Source organism: Acartia tonsa, chromosome 7, assembly GCF_053477335.1.
Source record: "Acartia tonsa isolate MP-2025a chromosome 7, ASM5347733v1, whole genome shotgun sequence".
NCBI lineage: Eukaryota > Metazoa > Arthropoda > Copepoda > Calanoida > Acartiidae > Acartia > Acartia tonsa.
Genome location: NC_137266.1, coordinates 38615046 through 38633955, shown reverse-complemented (window position 1 = coordinate 38633955; position 18910 = coordinate 38615046). Strand labels below are relative to the sequence as shown.

General features: G+C 32.0%; 1 protein-coding gene across 3 annotated transcripts in view; it reads left to right on the top strand.

The window, feature by feature from the left end:
- Positions 1–1769: 1769 nt before the first annotated feature.
- Positions 1770–18910, top strand: part of LOC145323718 (lysosomal alpha-mannosidase-like) — a 27962-nt gene continuing 10821 nt past the window's right edge. For all 3 annotated transcript variants that reach the window (XM_080166194.1, XM_080166196.1, XM_080166195.1), the window contains exons 1-21: positions 1770–1818; positions 2681–2811; positions 3299–3376; positions 3657–3720; positions 3948–3996; positions 4474–4556; positions 5483–5572; positions 5845–5897; positions 8077–8183; positions 8558–8634; positions 9170–9242; positions 9863–9942; positions 10322–10391; positions 10718–10845; positions 11521–11626; positions 12649–12719; positions 12994–13041; positions 14397–14446; positions 17471–17592; positions 18254–18320; positions 18785–18897. In XM_080166194.1, the coding sequence (XP_080022320.1) occupies positions 1774–1818; positions 2681–2811; positions 3299–3376; positions 3657–3720; positions 3948–3996; positions 4474–4556; positions 5483–5572; positions 5845–5897; positions 8077–8183; positions 8558–8634; positions 9170–9242; positions 9863–9942; positions 10322–10391; positions 10718–10845; positions 11521–11626; positions 12649–12719; positions 12994–13041; positions 14397–14446; positions 17471–17592; positions 18254–18320; positions 18785–18897 (1705 nt within the window). In that variant the 5' untranslated portion in view covers positions 1770–1773. The remainder of the gene's footprint in view (positions 1819–2680; positions 2812–3298; positions 3377–3656; positions 3721–3947; positions 3997–4473; positions 4557–5482; positions 5573–5844; positions 5898–8076; positions 8184–8557; positions 8635–9169; positions 9243–9862; positions 9943–10321; positions 10392–10717; positions 10846–11520; positions 11627–12648; positions 12720–12993; positions 13042–14396; positions 14447–17470; positions 17593–18253; positions 18321–18784; positions 18898–18910) is intronic.

The window sequence follows — 18910 nt, the reverse complement described above, 5'->3', positions numbered from 1 at the left end:
TGAAAGTTTACACAGGGTCCCAATTTTTGGGTAAAGTTATATAAAGCTCGTGCCCCTCTATTCTTTTACTTTAATTTTTGAACAAAAAGAATTTGCCATTTAAGATTAAGTCTGATTCATATTTACTATAAGCATAAGAAAAAAACATTGGATGTCTTTGGTATTTTTGAGTCTTTATTATACTAGCGTCACCAACCATGGCATTTAGGGATTCTTCGGGGGAGGGAGGAGACAAAAGCCATTCTTTTACTTCAATTAAAAAATAAACTACCCTAAAAAAACCTTATACATATTTGAAATGGAAAATTCAATCTGTCCAATTGTTAATGAGATACTAATGGGGAAAAGCAGAAAACCAAGGGCCACTTAGATATGGATAGGGGGGGGGGGGGGTCGAAGGTAAGAAGAAAAATTAGAAAAAAATGTAAATTCCCCTTAAGTCTCCCTCCCTTTACTTTTTATCTTGTTCAAAGTAATCAGATGAAAGGTGAGTAATAAAAAGTGGTCCACTGTGTGTTTACAGGGAAATTACCCAAAATGCTTAATTTGGAGAAAATCAGCTAAACAACAAACACTAAAAGCTAAATAGATAAAAAAAAAACAATTTCCCAAATTTTTACATACAGTCTTTTACAACTACCCAACTTCAATTTAATTGTTTAAAATTTCTTGGTGTTTTACAAAAATGGATTTATTATTAATAACACCAGATTATTATGTTCTCTTATAAAGTAGAACTTTTAGCGGTCTAAAAAAACGACCATCTCCCTCCACACTCTTTACCCCATTCCCTCCCTTCCTACTGTATAAACGAACTGACCAATAAATGAGAGTGGAAACAGCAACCTAAAATTAACGATAATATTAGTCTGTAAGAAAAAAATAATAGAAAAAAAAAGATTTTCTTCTAGAACTCTTTATAATGGAGAGGGTTTTTTGACAAGCCTTATAAATACGTTTTGTATACTGCTACTATAAGAACTAATAGATAGATACACACAACTGTTACCAGACAGATAGACAGATAGATAGATAGAGAAACTACAAATCTGAACAACAAACAGTAGATTAAATTTCCTGTTTCTGTAAACATTATAAAAACAATTATTGATAAGATAATAATGTGTTTAGTAAGTGATATGTGCTTTTTATTTTAAACAAATCTTCTCTACATTTAGGTTATATACTTGCTTCCATATATCTGATAATTGATTTCGACGTGTTGTAATTGTCCTATTTACTTTAAACATTGTTTAATAATTCCTAATAAAAGTAAATTATGATTTAGAAAACGTAACAAACTATATAATCATAACCAGAATGATAATAAAATCTCATATAGCTCTGATTGTTGATTTAGACATGTTATAATTGTCCTATCAACTTCAAACTTTGCATAATGATTACTGAAATATTAAGTTATGATTTAGAAAACACAATAACTTTATAATCATAACTAGAATGACAGTAAAATTTCTTATAGTTCTGATTAATCTGTTATAATTGTCCTATCGACTTCAAACTTTGCATAATAATTTCTGAAATTTTAAGTTATGACTTACATAGAAAACATAACAACTTTATAGTTATAACCAGAATGACAGTAAAATCTTATATAGCTTTGAATTTCTTATTTAGACGTGTTATAACTGTCCTATCGACTACAAAGTTTTCATAATCAATTTAGAAATAATTAGGTGTGATTTAGAAAACGTAACAACTATATAATCATAACTAGAATAACAGTGAAATATTTATTTTTCAGATAATAGAATGAAGTATTGGTTTTTATCATTGTCTATCCTGTTTATTAAAGAGGTAAAATGTCATTCTCAATCTTCCTGTAAAGAAAAAAAATGGAATCAATAAAAAAATGATAAACAATTTTAGAGTCTATTCTTGCAGATATTAAATGTTTTGTTTCATGTTTTTGATCTAAATGAATTGTAGAGATTTAATGTATCCTCTATTTAGTATACATATTTAGATTTGGGGATTTTGGGTACGCATTATGTCCCACCCCTGAACCTAGGTACCTGAACAATCATCCATAAAGTACCCAACAGACATGTTTACGTTGTAATTATATAGTTATGGGGGGAGTGTGGGTATGCATCATGTCCCACTCCTGAACCCGGGTACCTGAACATACATATAGTCCTCCATACTCATGATGACGTATGCTGCTCAATAGTTGTAATTGTATAGGTTTGGGGGGAGTGTGGGTATGCATCATGTCCCACTCCTGAACCCGGGTACCTGAACATCCATATAGTCCTCCATACTCATGATGACGTGTGCTGGCTCAATAGTTGTAACTGTATAGGTATGGGGGGAGTGTGGGTATGCATCATGTCCCACTCATGAACCCGGGTACCTGAACATCCATATAGTCCCCCAAACTCATGATGACGTGTGCTGGCTCAATAGTTGTAATTGTATAGGTATGGGGGGAGTGTGGGTATGCATCATGTCCCACTCCTGAACCCGGGTACCTGAACATCCATATAGTCCTCCATGCTCATGATGACGTGTGCTGGCTTAATAGTTGTAATTGTATAGGTATGGGGGGAGTGTGGGTATGCATCATGTCCCACTCATGAACCCGGGTACCTGAACATACATATAGTCCCCCATACTCATGATGACATGTGCTGGCTAAAATGTTTTAATTATATAGGTATGGGGTGAGTGTGGGTACGCATCATGTCCCACCCCTGAACCCGGGTACCTGAACATCCATATAGTACCCCATACTCATGATGACGTCGGCTGGCTCAAAACTGTTGATCAATATTACTATGGATACAAGTAGGCATTTTTAAAGAAGCAATGCTACTGTATAACTTACTTTGACTGTCCACTCATCCGTTTGTAACGCAAAGAGGGGCGATTTTCTCTAATCTATTTAAGGTATAGGACTATAAATTTTAGTGATAATTCCCTGTACCAATGAGGCATCCAGTAAATAATGAGCTAAGTCCCTCTTTCTGTAGACCACTTAGTCCATTTGTCTCTGTGTTTAAGTAATACATATTGTTTTGTAACACATTCTTTGTTTTGCATTTTTGTAGCATCGATTGTTTTACAGTTCTTTCATGTTTTTTATTGGATTTCATAAAACCTAAAACAATGATTCCTTAAAATTTACCAATCTGGCATTATTCAAATATCTAATTTTTTTATTTTGTCTATTTTAAAATCAACATCTCCCAACTGTAATCTGTTTTTTGCTAGCTTGTTGCTTATGTTGTTATTAATGCACATTCTATGAGCATAATTCTACTTGTTCATCTAGGAACAATATTCAAAGAGCTGGAGTTCAATATATTATTGACAGTGTCATCCAAGAACTACTGAAAGATCCTGCAAGAAGGTAATATTGTTGTGACTTGTGTTACTTTAAATCTCCTTAATGGCTTACATGAGATAGCTTTATTAAACATAAATAAAGTAACTATTATGTATGAAGATTCCCTTCACCAATTAACATCTACTCTACAACAGTCTGTCTATAATTAATTGAAGCAAATTAAATTTGTTAGTGAAAGTTTTTGGGCTGCAAAATGGGATGTAAGTATCTTGTACCTCTGTCAGATAAGCATGATATTGTGCTCTTTGCGATTTTGGATATTGTCATTCTTGTTTTATTCCAGGTTTATCTATGTTGAGTCAGCTTTCTTCTGGCGCTGGTGGGGGGAGCAGGATCTTACCATGAAGGCATGGCTATAGAATACCTGGATATTGTGTGAGATTCTCTCATACTGCACTGATTAAATGTTTCTCCCAGCGGTTAATGTAATGATATTCCCCCATTCCCTCAGCGTATGACCTTACACCATTAAGGAACGTATTGATTAATAACTGAGGACTATATTAGCAACCTAAATTGACGCCAAAAATTCCCCTGTCATAATATCCACGTATTTGAATATCCATTTATAAAGGAAACTGTCAGAGAGTTGGTCAATGAAGGAAGACTAGAGTTTATTTCAGGTTAAATTATTAAAATTTTGAAATGGCAAGGGTGCACACGATTTTGGATGAGACAATATTAGAGAGGAATACAACTCCCCCAAACAAAATTTTCCTTCCTCTCTTATTACTTATCAATTCTTGTTTAGGGTTTACCGATTAAAGAGGGGAAAGGGTAGGCTATTGGTTGTGTTTTTACAATTGTTTCTGCTTTTCAAAAACGCAATCTTTTGTTTCTGATATGTTTTAATGTACAAAGTTAAACATAATTCCTAATAATGGATTTAGTATACAGGGGAAAATTTTTCGTCAATTAAATTGCTGATATAGACCTCATTTATTGGTCAGTTCATTCATCCAGTGGGAGGGGAAGGAATATGGGGAAAGGGATGGGTAGGGGGTATCATTATTTTAGCCAGCTGTAAGTATCACTTGTTAGAGTACATAAAAATCTGGTGCAACATCCAAGTAATTATAAATTGATTTTCCTAATTAAAGGTGGTTGGAGTATGAACGATGAAGCTGCAGCCCATTACTCAGCTATCATTGACAATATGGCTATTGGTATCAAATTTTTACAGGTACTAGATTCATATGTTACTGACAGAAATAGAGATAATCTAGAGACATATTCTTTAAACTAGCCAATAGGATAACAGTGGTAGAACAACTGTGCCATGATATTGGTTGAAATTATGTACAGATTTTGGTAGGAAATAATGAGTCAGCTATACTATAGTCACATTTCTTAAAATAAAGATTTTCAAGGGTAAATTATATCTTGTAAAACTTACTTTACTAGTATCGAATAGTGTGAAGCACATGACAAAACATATAATAAGTTAGCTATGAATAGTTGAATTCCTGAGGATAAATTTTGTTATACTTGAACAAAAAAACAAAGGTGTTTGTTTGACCGCTAGAATTTCTTCTACAGATTTTGGGGTCAGATGGACCATCTAGATAAATTATGTATTTTCTGACAGACAAGGGTCACGTTTACATCTTAGCAACTATTTAGAGAAACCAATCCTTTTGATGATGTGAGTATTGGTTTAAAAAATATGACGTAACAAAAAAAATTAGCCAATGAGAGGCCGTTATTGACCAATGGCGGCATGCGTAGTGGACTCTCATTGGCTAATTTTTTTTGTTACGTCATATTTTTTAAACCAATACTCACAGCATCATCCTTTTGTAATATTAACATTTTGTTTCTTCTTTATCGAACTCTCTCAATGCTTGCTCATATGCTTTGCTCAATATTTCACCAGGGAGAGAGGAAGGGGACATTGGATAGTGAATTACACTGGTACCCAAAGTTGAATAATTTGTAGTATCTTTATCTTGTTAGTTGGCTGGAAAACTTTGGATATTATTTCAGAATTTCGATTTATTGGTTCCAATCTAGCAGTGTCCAATAATTTCAAAGAAGTTATTTAATTTTGCTTATCATAATTGATAATGTAGACTAATTTATCGTACATTGTCCTATCCCTGTATTTAGGAGGAATTTGGTGAATGTGGCCGGCCTAAGATTGGATGGCAGATTGATCCTTTTGGCCATAGCAGGGAGTACGCCAATATTTTAGCCAAGGTATTAATCTTTTTTTAGAGGGGGGGGGGTGTAATTTGTATAAGTGTTTACATGTTTCTTTTCTTGTAACTAAAAAGCCCCCTTAAGGCCTCTAGGGGCACTTAAGAGAATAGGGTAAATCAACTTTCTACTTTTAACTTTTGTGTTAAAAAAAGGTAGATAATAAAATATTTTTAGGTGGGGGTATTCATTTCTTTTAGAAGTGAAATTTCTCTTGGGAAGGTGTTGATACTTTCAATCAAGAAACATTTTATTGTGTTGTATTTTTTTAGTTTGGATTTGATGGTTTGTTTCTGGGCAGAATTGATTATGCTGATAAGGATAAGTAAGTAATACATTTACCTATTAAACTTAAAGTTTTAAAAAAATCTTCTCTCCTCTCTTTTTAATTGGAGTAAGAGTTACAGGCAATATGATTTTCTTTTAGTTCCAAACATGAGACTTGTCTTAGAATTAGAATATTTTACGGGCATCATTCTGGCGAGCTCAGGATGCCAATATATTTGGCAGGATCATCTAGGTATTGAGCAAAATTATTTAGTTGACTTTAACAAAGCATTTAAACTAAAATTACTAAATTACCAAATCCTATAATTTAAAGTAATATTTTTTGTCTAAAGCTAAAGATCTAGGAAATTGATGTTTTACTTGTTATGGAAGCTTATTAAATGTCTCTTAGCCTCTAAATCCCTAACCGTTCTTTAAAGGTTATAGGAGCCAGAAAACTAGTGTTGGTACAAAACAAAGTAAAAAATTAATAACAAAAGTAATAGCTATATTTTTTACAGGTTTTTTCTAGAAAAAAATTAATAACTTTTGCTTGGATACAAAGTAAAATAATTTATTGACCTAATAAACATTACATACCCTCTTAGCAAATATACTTTATCTTAATACAAGAACAAGAAAATCCATCAAACTGTAGGTTAATCATTAATTAAATTACTTGTAAAAAGTGTTCTTAAATTTTTTTATCATGTTGCAATCTGGTCAGTAGATTATAAATTATACTGGTACCCAAAGTTATATAAACAAGCCCTCTTAATCATTGGCTAAAAACTTTGAGTATTTTTATTAAATTTTGATTGGTTAGTTCAAACTTCTAGAGTTCAATCATTAATTTTTATCTGCAGAATAAGTAACTTTGCTTAATAAATTTATTGTATATTGTCCTATCACTTAAGATCCAACCGAATTTATTTAAATATTAATAATTTGCAGACAATTTAGATTTTAGAGTAAACAAGGATGACAACATCCATAAAAGCGAAGCTCTAAAACGCTATGACAAATTAACTCTTGTTGAGTGTCAGAACTGAATATACAAAACATAGATAAATTTGTTGCAAAACTTTTTAAATACAGAATACTGTTTAAGGACATACTGACATTTTTAGGAATTGATTACAGAGATACTTCGCTTATATATTGTACTTTATTGTAATAGGAATCAGTTCTCCAAACATCAATTAATCGGATGATTACATCACCAAAAAGTTAAAATCAACATGTTTAAATGGACCTACTGACATTCGTGTAACGATTATAGAGTTGCTACGCTTTCTAAATCGTACCTAACTACTACAGGAATCATCATGCAAAGTTTGAAATCGATAGGACAATTAAACATGCTTAAATTAACGAAAAAAGCTATCCTTAACGGATGGACGGACGTACGGACAGACCCTAATTATAGAAAAGCTTCGCTTTTAATAAGCAACTAAACAACAAATTATTTATTTAAGTACATCAATATATTATTTTTTCTTCAGTAAAAAAGATAAAGATTTATTTGTTTTAAATGAGATAATCTATTTACTTAAGAAATGACAGCAATTGCATTTTTCCAGCTTAAACATACTTTTTATCAAGTACTTTTTGTAAATGATAAAAAGTCAAAATTTGATTATATATTTTTTTCTTTTATTTACAACTATTTTGCTTTATTTATGCAAGGGCTCCGCATTAAAGTAAAATAATATAGGGGGCAGATGAAAGATAACTTTATGTTCACGGGGTGGAGATCCTGCGCTGACTTTCAATTAGGTCTTTGAATATCAGCCAATAGCGTCGGAAATATTGACACAGACAAGTCGCTAGAAAAGAGCCACAAGCAATTTGCTAGCAGCCGAAAAGGGTCCCCACCACTGAAATATATTTGTCTGGGTTATACAACAATACTTTAACATTTATTGGCTTGGCAGCTATTTATTTTATTGAGGCTGGGAAGAGGATCGTGACTCAAGGAACAAAACAAAAGCTGTATAATTGAAAAATTAGGTAGCTTTTATCCGAAAAACACCTCTGCAGCTATCAGCTTTCGACCAACATAAACAGCTGTGGTTACATATATTGTCCAAATATAATGCAGCTGCAGTTTGTGTACTTTGACTTTAGCTGCAGATAGTCTAAAAAATTAGTAAAAACGGTGGATGTTTAAGGCTGACGCAAAATAAATCTCTGCTTCTTATGGACATGAATATAATTTTTTAAAAATATTTTAGGAGAAAATCAACGAAAAGCATGGAGATGATCTGGAAGGCTGGGGAAGGGGGTGCCGATGGGGAGTTGTTTACAGGGGTAAATCATAACAATTATAGCCCCCCTCCAGGTACATATATCTATCTATCTCTCAGTCAGTTATCTATCTATTTTATGCTACATGTCAAATAATCTATCTATTTACTATTTATCAAATGATTAATCATTATTGCAATATTCATTTCATGCCTTGTTTAAGACCTAGCATATATGGGTATTTTTTCCGCTAATTTTTTTTTCTATATGCTAACACCTGAAAGGGTTCTAAATTCTAATCCTGCGGATACACTATGCCAAACTTAACCTAAATTTACTTTGAAACACAAAAACATGAAAAACAACTCCTCTCCCCTTATTTTTCAATTAATTCAAAATAATGTTAGAAGAGGGGAGATTCTTTGCTCGACTAGTCACTTTAAGGGGAAATCACCTTTTATAATTTAGGTTTTTGTTTTGATACTCTTTGTACTGATGTTATCATGGATAATAAACTTCTGGAAGATTATAACCTAGATGCTAAGGTATCTTTTTGTTCTGAGCTGTATTTTAAGTCTTAATGTCCGTCTGTATGTCTGTTAGGCATGTCATTGCATATCAAAGCTTAATAGTAAAGCCCAGTTCAAAAAAGACAAAGGTCGACCTCTGGAAATTTTAGGTCGACCTATAGTAGCCTCTTTATTGACCGATTTTATAAAGGTATTTGTGGGTTGTACTTGTTTAGGTTGACCTACAGAAAAAATCGGTCGACCTTTAAAAGTTATTTGTGAACTGGGCATAAGTCATTGAGAAGAGGGACAGAGAAACGAATCTAAAGAATAGCTATTTTACCTTCAATTTGTATATAAGAAAAATAATACTTCCTCAAATTATTATTTGTTGATAATAATTTCAACTTACATAGTTTTTTAAAACTACTAAAAAATGGTAGGATTATAAATTAAATCATTACAAACTATCAAAGGTAGAAATTTTACACATATGAAACTTCACAGATCAATTTATCATCCAATGTCCTAAGACTTGTTATAGGATTTGATTTATTATTATTTATTCTAGCTTGAAGAATTCAAAGCTTTTGCGACCCTGCAATCTAATGCATATGCCACAAATAACATCATGTTGACTATGGGTAAGCTTTTTAAATGAATTTTAAAGGCTGTTAGCTGCCAAACGGCTGAACGTACAGATCATGCCCTGTTTTAAGCGGCATAAGAAGGCCTACAAATAATCTGGAATAGTCATAAATCAATAATGCATAATTATCTCGCAGTGCAGAGAAATGCGCGAAAATGACCTATTTTACGCGTTTTTTCTTCAGTGAAGCTTTCCCTGTGCATCATTGGATCTTGGCTATTCCAGATTATTTGTAGGCCTTCTTATGCTACTTAAAATGCAACGTTCAGCCGCTTATGCTACGTTCAGCCGCTTGGCAGCTAGCAGCCTTTAAAATTCACAGATTTTTGGAAAATTGCGTTACCAGCAATATTTTACCGTGAACTGCAGTAGATTCCTTTTTTTTGCTAGGTGCAATCCTCTTGGTATGATGGTTGTACCCTCCCCTAAAATAGTTATAATTCTTCCCAAGACCTAAGAGATGCTACAGTGTAGAACCATGTCAGATTAGTGGTTTTCGAGATCCTTTGGAACAGACAGACAGACACATATACAGATCCTGTTACTTTTATATAAGGATTTCTACCTGTATTGTTATCTTTCTCTAATTTAAACTGATCATCAATTAATCTGTAGGAGAAGATTTCAACTATCAGGATGCCAATATGTGGTACAAAAATCTGGATAAATTGATGAAATACATGGCTGAAGGAAAGGTAATATGTGGTACAAAAATCTGTTTAAATTGATGAAATATATGGCTGAAATAAAGGTAATATGTGGTATAAAAATCTGGATAAATTGATCAAATATATGGCTGAAATAAAGGTTAAAACAAATGTTCAGTCGCGAAACTTTTCTACAATTTCTTTTAATTAATAATTTAAAGTAAAAGGATGTGTGTTTGTGTGGCGTTTGATATGGTTTTTTATTTGCAGTGAAGCTCTTTATAGGTCTAGGGTAGGTTTTTAACTTTTTGGGGAAGGATATCTCCATATCTCCATCCAACATTACCCATTACGTCAAAAAATTATTACACAATAAGCCTTACATATAGAGTAGCTACGCAAAAAAATATTATATCATTTCTTACAGGAAGAACATAAGATGAATCTTTTCTATTCTACTCCATCCTGCTATCTTAAAGCTGTTAAAGAAGCTAATGGTAAGGTGTATTTTATACTGATGGCTTCTCCCTTAGCCTTTGAGTCTTTATACCATAGCCTCTAGGTCAATCGTCTCCGTTGTGTGGAGAATTATCCAACGTTTTTTTTTTCTTTAGCGGGGAGCGGGGTAATATTTTAACCTTAGCTTTAAAAACCTTAATGAAATGGAAAAAATATTATATCTTGGAGACCAAGATATTTTTTCTTTAAAAAAATGTTGTATTAAAGGGCAAACAAGCCACAACTATGATAAAAAAGGTTTTAGGTCCTACAGATTTAGTAATCTAGACAAAACAAAATCCTCCTAATATGATATTTCCTCTAGTTGAGCTGCCTAGCAAGACTGATGATTTCTTCCCGTACGCCTCAGACCCTCATGCCTACTGGACTGGATATTTTACCTCCAGGCCTGCATTGAAAGGCATGATCAGGAAGGCCAACTCTTTGTTACAGGTACAATTATATCCAGTATGACTTCGAAACCGATTAATGTCCACAGGATTAGAACCGGTTCTCAGCCTTACTGAAAAATCGTATAAAAGACAGTTTTCCATGAATATTAAAAAAATCTTAAAATTAATACCAGTTGTGTTAGGCCGGACCTTCGGTCCATCAGAGCTTGAAAGACTGGTTTTAATTTATAATTTTTCATGTTAATATCCGCGGAAAGCTATCTATAATACGGTGCGATAAATAACTATCAAACTACTCAATCAATATTTTAGGTTGGTCTGTCCAAAACTTTAAAGAATGAAATATTCTTAAACAACTTCTTCAACGATTATTTTTTTCTATAAGTTACTGTATCAAAGTTTACTTTTCTTTTTCCAATATTATATAATAGCGGCTACAACACTAGAGGCCTCTAGGGGCACATGAAAGAAGAGGGGGATAGCCCTCCACTTTTATTTTTTAAAGAAATAAAAAAAAAAAATTTTTGGAAGGGGACCATTTTTTACCCTCCCTTAAAATAGTTATAAACCTTACCTATGATTTCTCTTTACTGTATAGGAAAACTATATCGGTTCAGTAGATCCTTCAGTAAACATAGAAATCTTGTTACTTTTTTCAATGATTGTTTGCTTACCAAACATTATTTCAAGTCCAGTTAATTCTAATTTTGAACAGGCCTGTAAGCAAGTTGAGGCTAAGAGCGCTGCCACAGAAGAGGACCCAAGACTGATGGTTGCTAAGAGGAGTGTGGCTGTCAACCAACATCATGATGCTGTCACAGGTAATAATGATGGTTGCCAAGAGGATTGTGGCTGTCAACCAACATCATGATGCTGTCACAGGTAATAATGTTTTTGCCAAGAGGAGTGTGGCTGTCAACTAACATCATGATGCTGTCACAGGTAATAATGTTTTTGCTAAGAGAAGTGTGGCTGTCAACCAACATCATGATGCTGTCACAGGTAATAATGTTTTTGCCAAGAAGAGTGTTGCTGTCAACCAACATCATGATGCTGTTACAGGTAATAATGATGGTTGCCAAGAGGAGTGTGGCTGTCAACCAACATCATGATGCTGTCACAGGTAATAATGATGGTTGCCAAGAGGAGTTTGGCTGTCAACCAACATCATGATGCTGTTACTTGTAATAATGATGGTTGCCAAGAGGAGTGTTGCTGTCAACCAACATCATGATGCTGTCACAGGTAATAATGATGGTTGCATAGAGGAGTGTGGCTGTCAACCAACATCATGATGCTGTTACAGGTAATAATGATGGTTGCCAAGAGGAGTGTGGCTGTCAAACAACATCATGATGCTGTCACAGGTAATAATGATGGTTGCCAAAAAGAGTGTTGCTGTCAACCAACATCAAGATGCTGTCACAGGTAGTAATGATGGTTGCCAGGAGGAGTGTGGCTCTCAACCAACATAATGATGCTGTCACAGGTAATAATGATGGTTGCCAGGAGGAGTGTGGCTCTCAACCAACATCATGATGCTGTCACAGGTAATAATGATGATTGCCAAGAGAAGTGTGGCTGTTAACCAACATCATAATGCTGTCACAGGTAATAATATGTTATATCAGGGCAGGCAGGATATCCTATTACATAAAGTAGTAAGGTTTTTTATATAGAAGCTAAAGATCTCTTCTTTGAATATCAGCCAATAGCATCGTAAATATGAACACAGAAAAGTCTCTACAAAAGAACAGAAAGCAATTTGCTAGCATAAGAAAAAGGTACCCAACACTTCGTCAAGTCTTGGTTATACGTCTATAAATATATATATTTATTTTAGGTACTGCCAAGCAGCATGTGACTGATGACTACTACCTGGGACTTCACAGGGGCATGGAAGCTTGTCATCAGGTTAATAATGAATATATTATTCCATATTTTGCAAATGGAGCATAAAATTACTCCCCCATCGCTCCTATTTTATGTATTAATGTCAATCAGGTCTGTCAATATTATTTAAATAAAAAAGTACATTTTTAGAATTTAAGGAATCCAGTTTGTTTATACTTTTCAGGAAAATTTTAATTAAACTGTGCCATAAGTATTAGAACATAATTTATTTAATTACATATATAATCTCAATCTTATAATTTTCCTACATTTTTTGATCAGATAAATTCTTTAGATAGTAACAGATGCATTGAATGACCCAAGTTCTGCCTGTGTGGTTAATGTAAGTTTTTTAAATGTTTGTAAATATTGTTTGAAAATTGTTAAGCTAAAAATTTATCATTAAAAGAAGATATACAAAAAAAAATCAAAATAAAAAACGAAAGATAAAGGACTATTATGTTTAAAATAGATTTAATTTGAATTGTAGTTGCAAAAAATTCTACAATAAAGATAATGCTTTATTTTTATACAAAAACTTAAATAATTAAAGGGACTGTGAACGTAAATTTTTCTCATCTTAATATCAAATCTTAACATTATCTCATTCATAATATCTCACAGATAGAGCAAAACGCGCTTTTGTTTGCTTAAAAAACGGCTTTTTCCGACGATTTTTATAAGGTACGGGGAAAGGAAGAAATTTTCCGTATTATATAAAATGTGCATTAAATTGCTTTTTTCTCCCATTATAGCTAAAATTAAACTTTTTCACATAGTTCTAGATTTTTCCTAACAGTTAAGCTGACTTTTAACATAATCCTTGCTTTAATCCAATGTATAGTTACTTAGAAATTGATAAAATAAGCAATATTTTTTTATTGAAAACCAAATACAATAACAAAGCCAGAAACAGGTTTTTTATTAGTATCAAATTAACTTTAAATGGCCCATCTCTCGCCCACCTTTAATTACAAATTTGTAAATAATAAAGACGCAATATTTCTTTATAAACAGTCTGATAAAAGTGTAAATTAATTCTCCAAAGTGGGTTATTTTTTGTTCAACACAATAAAAAAGGATATTATTATTTTATATAACCTATGAGATTCAACCCTTTGTAGACAGTGAGGTATTTTTTTTGTCAATAATACGAATTTAAAATATGTCTTTATTACCTAATTACTACGTTATAAAAAAACGAATGGGCAATTTTATAGCATAAAATAAATCCTTAACAGTAAGTAAATTGTTTCAACTATATATGACAAGTTAAATATCCCTACAAACATTATAAGAAACAAAAACGTTCAGATTTTCCCTGTTTTTTCCATTTTCCCTTTCAAAATACCATAAAATCAAGGCATTATTTCTGGATATTTTTGTGAATAGGACATTTTTGGTTGATCAGTGTAGTGAAATGTGCTTAGTAAATGTTAAGATTTGATAATCAGATGAGAAATTTTTACGTTCACACTCCCTTTAACTTTCAAGTTTGGCTTCAAAACAGATTGATATCCGCTGGATTAGAACCGGTTGTCAGCAACACAGAAAAAAAACATGTAAAGCATCAAATTACAGACAATTTATCATAAATCATAAAATAAAACTCATAAGATTAATGCAATTTTTTATTTTAATATCAGTGGAAAGCTGTCGATGATACGATGAAATAAATAAACAACTTCTTTATTGAAGGAATGGTGCCCTCTGCTCAACATCAGCCAGTGCGCTTTTACTGAATCTAGGTAAAGAATTGTTTTTTTTTTGTTAAAGAGACTCTTTGAAGGGAGAGATGAGAGGAGAAATGGGAAAGGAAACCCCTTAAAAAGAGATGGATCTATTGACGTTACACGGCTCATTTTTTCGGACACTTTTTAGAGTCACATTATAAATAATTTTATTTATTACATATATTTTATTTCAACTTTCTACATTATTGAATTACTAGCCTACAGCTCACGTTGTTCGCTGGTCTGTAATGCTCTTGAGAATATTAAATATCCGTACTGGAAAGGTAGAAGGCTAATGCAATTATTAAGATATGACGAAGCAGCCTCTGGCCGCATTAGGGTCCGAGTTATTGGGAAAAATTATTATATTATAAATTATAGAGTAGCTTCTCTACTAAAAATATTTTAGCAGAAAATCGTACTTGAACTTTGTATGTCTGTCTGGTACAAAATCAGAATTATGATTTACTTAAAATTAAAAATGAAAAGCAAATTTGTCTGTGAGGATTTCGCTGACTAAAAAGCATCATATATATTTAATTAACTTTGTCAGTCAGTCCGTCCATTATGCTAAAGTTTTAGTAATTAGATTTTATGGTATTTTATGTTTTAAGTTTACTGTATATATTTCTATTGACATTTAATGTTTTAACCATATTGTCCGTCTATTTTATTAGATTTTTATGAACTTCACAAAGTTTATAGATGTTATCATATGTTTCTTGGTACTCTAATTGAAATGTCTGTCTGTCTGTCTGAAAGAAACCGTAAAGAAGTAAACGTTAATTTCTCTTCAGTTATAAAAGATCAATGGCTGGAATTAAAAACATCCCCATACTGATGAACTTACTTTGTCCGTCCGTCTGTTGGAATGCTTTGATATGCATCTACTATCAAAGATATTATATAAATTCTATTGTAAAGATTTCCATGTTTATTAGCTTTACTAAGGACTTATAAATGTTGTCATCCTTGTTTAGCTTTAAAATTTCTAAGAAATTCTATATGTTCTATAATTAATATCTTATCAAGAGTAAGGGCACATCAAGGGTAAACCTTGGTGAATTAGGGCCCCCTGCAGGAGTTAGGCTTATGCAAAAAAATCTATCCTTTCTAATTTACAATTTATTTCTAAAATATGGAAGTGTATTTTCAATGCTCGATATGCACTCGATATGGGAAAGCACCCTAATCCTCACTTTGGCTGACCTTGCTTTTTTATTAAATATAATATTTTTTACGCGAAGCCCCTCTTTAATTAGAAATGTCCGTCTGAGGGTAAAACATAATTCACCATCTGCTATTAAAGATAGACGGTTTTAATTTTTGAGAATATACCCTATACCTTTAAGCATCCAATATGTGATTTACTTATTCCATCAGCCTGTCGGAAATACCCTGCAAGGCATTTAATTTAAAATGTAAAAATTTTATTTATTAAATTCTAAATTAGATAGACGATCACGACTGATTTTTTCTAGAGAAGATTTTCCTGATAGATGAATATCTACTCTCTACCTTATTTAGTCAGTTAGTCTGTCTGTAACCCTCCAGATGACATCAATTTCTGTAGGGAAATGTGCCTTTTCTTCTATTGAAAATAGAAGTCTAGCCTATAGTCCTTAAAATAAAGTAAAAGGATCTCGGTGTGTGTGTGTGTCTGTCTGTACTAAAAGATCTTTATAAACGCAGAATCGATATGGTTCTCCTTTACAAATAAGCATCCATTATATAATTTACCTGGTCTGTCAGTCTATCGGTAATGCTCTGATTGTCATTTGATTGATAGAAAGATGAATTTTTCCCTGGTAAAATTTTACAGGGTGATGAGCATCTACTCTGCATCTCAATTGGCCCGTCAGTCTGTCTGCAAAAATATGTTTTTCCACTTTTTTTATGAAGGTTAAGATCTCAATAACTACTGAAGCAATTGGGTTCTCTATTTTAGTTAAGCTTTAAATAGGTCCCATGATGGTATTAGGCTATTTCATTTTCAGATGGTTTTGAGCTATTTTTTCTAGCCTGTTTCTGCCCCTTTTAATTGAGAGCCCCTGGATGCTAGGTACACATCCGCTAGTTTAAAATATTCTTATGCATTTAGAATAGAAAGAGATAAATATATTAACTTACACGTAAAGATTACTTCAAGTTCAACTACTTACGTTAGAATTTCTGTCCGGCTGATTTTAGTTATTTATTTTATAATAAAAGCCTTTGATACTATGAACGTATTAACATTCTGCCTTAGCGTTTTCTTGTTTTTAAAAAAAAAACCTCTCTCTAACTTGCTTTTTCTTCCATTTTCTTTTGATTTCTTAATTTAATCTTTAAATACGTATTTATAATAAAGCCATTTTCATTCTTTCAAAAATGCAATTTAAATTACGGAATTTATTTTCCAATATATATTTTTTTTATAACCGTCAGGAAAGGGTTAAAATGTTTTTAATTTTTGTTTCAAAATTTGGACACATTAGGGAGGGGCGCTAGAATCAACTCATTTTAAAACTAAGTTTTCTTAAATTTACTATATTATGAATTTAAATTTTCTTTTTTAAGAATAGTAATAAAATATTTCAATAATATGTAAATAGCAAGATGAAATAAAAAAAATAATTTATTCTTAATAAAGTAAGATATTGGGTTTTATTGTTCTGGGCAATGAGAGTTTATTATGGATTATTGGAGCACTATGAGTTTTAAACATTTATTCCTTGGAAAACTTGAGCTCGTTTATAGACATTTATTTCCTATATAGATCTGACATGGATCTTGAAGCAATAAAGCAGGCCCTTTTGTAAATGTTAAAAATTGGAAAAATCTATTAAATAAAAGTAATCGCAAATATACTTAGTAAATAAAAATATTTTTTGTGTATCATACTTATATTAACATACACAAAAAAAAAGAGGAAAACAACACAAAAAAATAATTAGAAGGTTAATCTAAAACTAATGTGATAAAGTTATGGAATGAAGCTACAATATTTTTTTTTCTTGATATTACTTAAAATTTTTCAAACTCTATATATTATGGCAGGGATGCTTTTACAACAGTGGTGTACAACCCCACCCCAAGAACTGAGAGCTTCTATGTTCGTCTACCTGTTGTGGACAGTGTTGAATATACCATCAAGGATACAGCTGATACTGAAAATAATGGTGAGAATCTTCAATCTTAAATCTCAAGCTAGCCAAAACAAGATATCATACATTTATAAACTCAAACAAATTTACTCATGATAGTTGTTTTCCGCGAATATTAAAATGAAAAATCATATGATTAAAACCAATTTTATTAACACCGATAGGTCGAAGCTCCGGGCAAACAAAACTGGTATTAATTTTATGATTTTTATTTTACTATCAATGGAGAACCTTCTGTAATATGATGCTATACGTGATTTTTAAATATGACTGAGAACCGAATATAATCCAGCGGATATTAATCGGTTTCAAAGCCATTTTGGAAAACCTATCAAAAGCATTCAATGAAATTGCCATATGAATTTTGACTTTGGTGATTAAACTATCAAATATTTAGAGAATTTTGGCGGTTTTAAATATGAAGCATAAAATTCACAAAGAAATTTTATTTATCTTCTAACACTAAATATTAAGGTCTTTTTGCCTGTAGATTAAGATTTAGACAACTACTGAATAGATAGAGTTCTCCATTTCAGGGAAGATTCACATAGGTCTCTGGGTGGTTTTAGGCTATTTCTCTGCCATTCCCTAGCCCTAATTGCTGGGGGCGCATCCACTAGTTTAGTATAATTCTTTAAAAGTTAAAAAAGATTAAAATCCCCAAAAATCTATTTAGTGGCGTACCAGGTGAACCCTATTCCAGAAACTGTACAAATAATTCCTGGCAGGGACAGTAAAGCCAGGTAACAAGTTATTGTGAAGCTAAAAAAAAAATCAATTCCATAGAGGTCTGAAATTAGGACTATGATATATGTAAATATGATTTGAAACTTTGCGTAGCAGTAATTTTAAAAATACAGCATATAAAAATCTTTAATTTTGTTCTGGTAAAGGAAAGATACTTTTTTGTTTTCTTAAATCTCTAGTAGTTTGTTTATTCATAAATATATCATTGCTTAATTGGTTTATAAAACATACTAAATAAGAAAACAAATTTATTAGTTACATTGGACAATTAAGCATTAATAAGCATCTAAACATACTAATCATGACTAAAACATTAAATGACATGAAATTAAGATTAAAAACTATAACCATTTTGAAGTATTATTGCCATAATCTTATTCTTGACTTATATAACTTTTTTTAATTTCAGTAATTTCCTTCAACACTTATTTATTATTATTTGCTTACAAACATTTTTTAGATTTGAATTGGTGTTTGTTGCCAAAGTTCCCGCCCTTGAAAGCAGAAACTTTTTGATTGTCAAGGGAACTAAAGCTTATACTGGCATTAAAAAGATGGATATGAAAAATTCAGGTAAATTTATTTG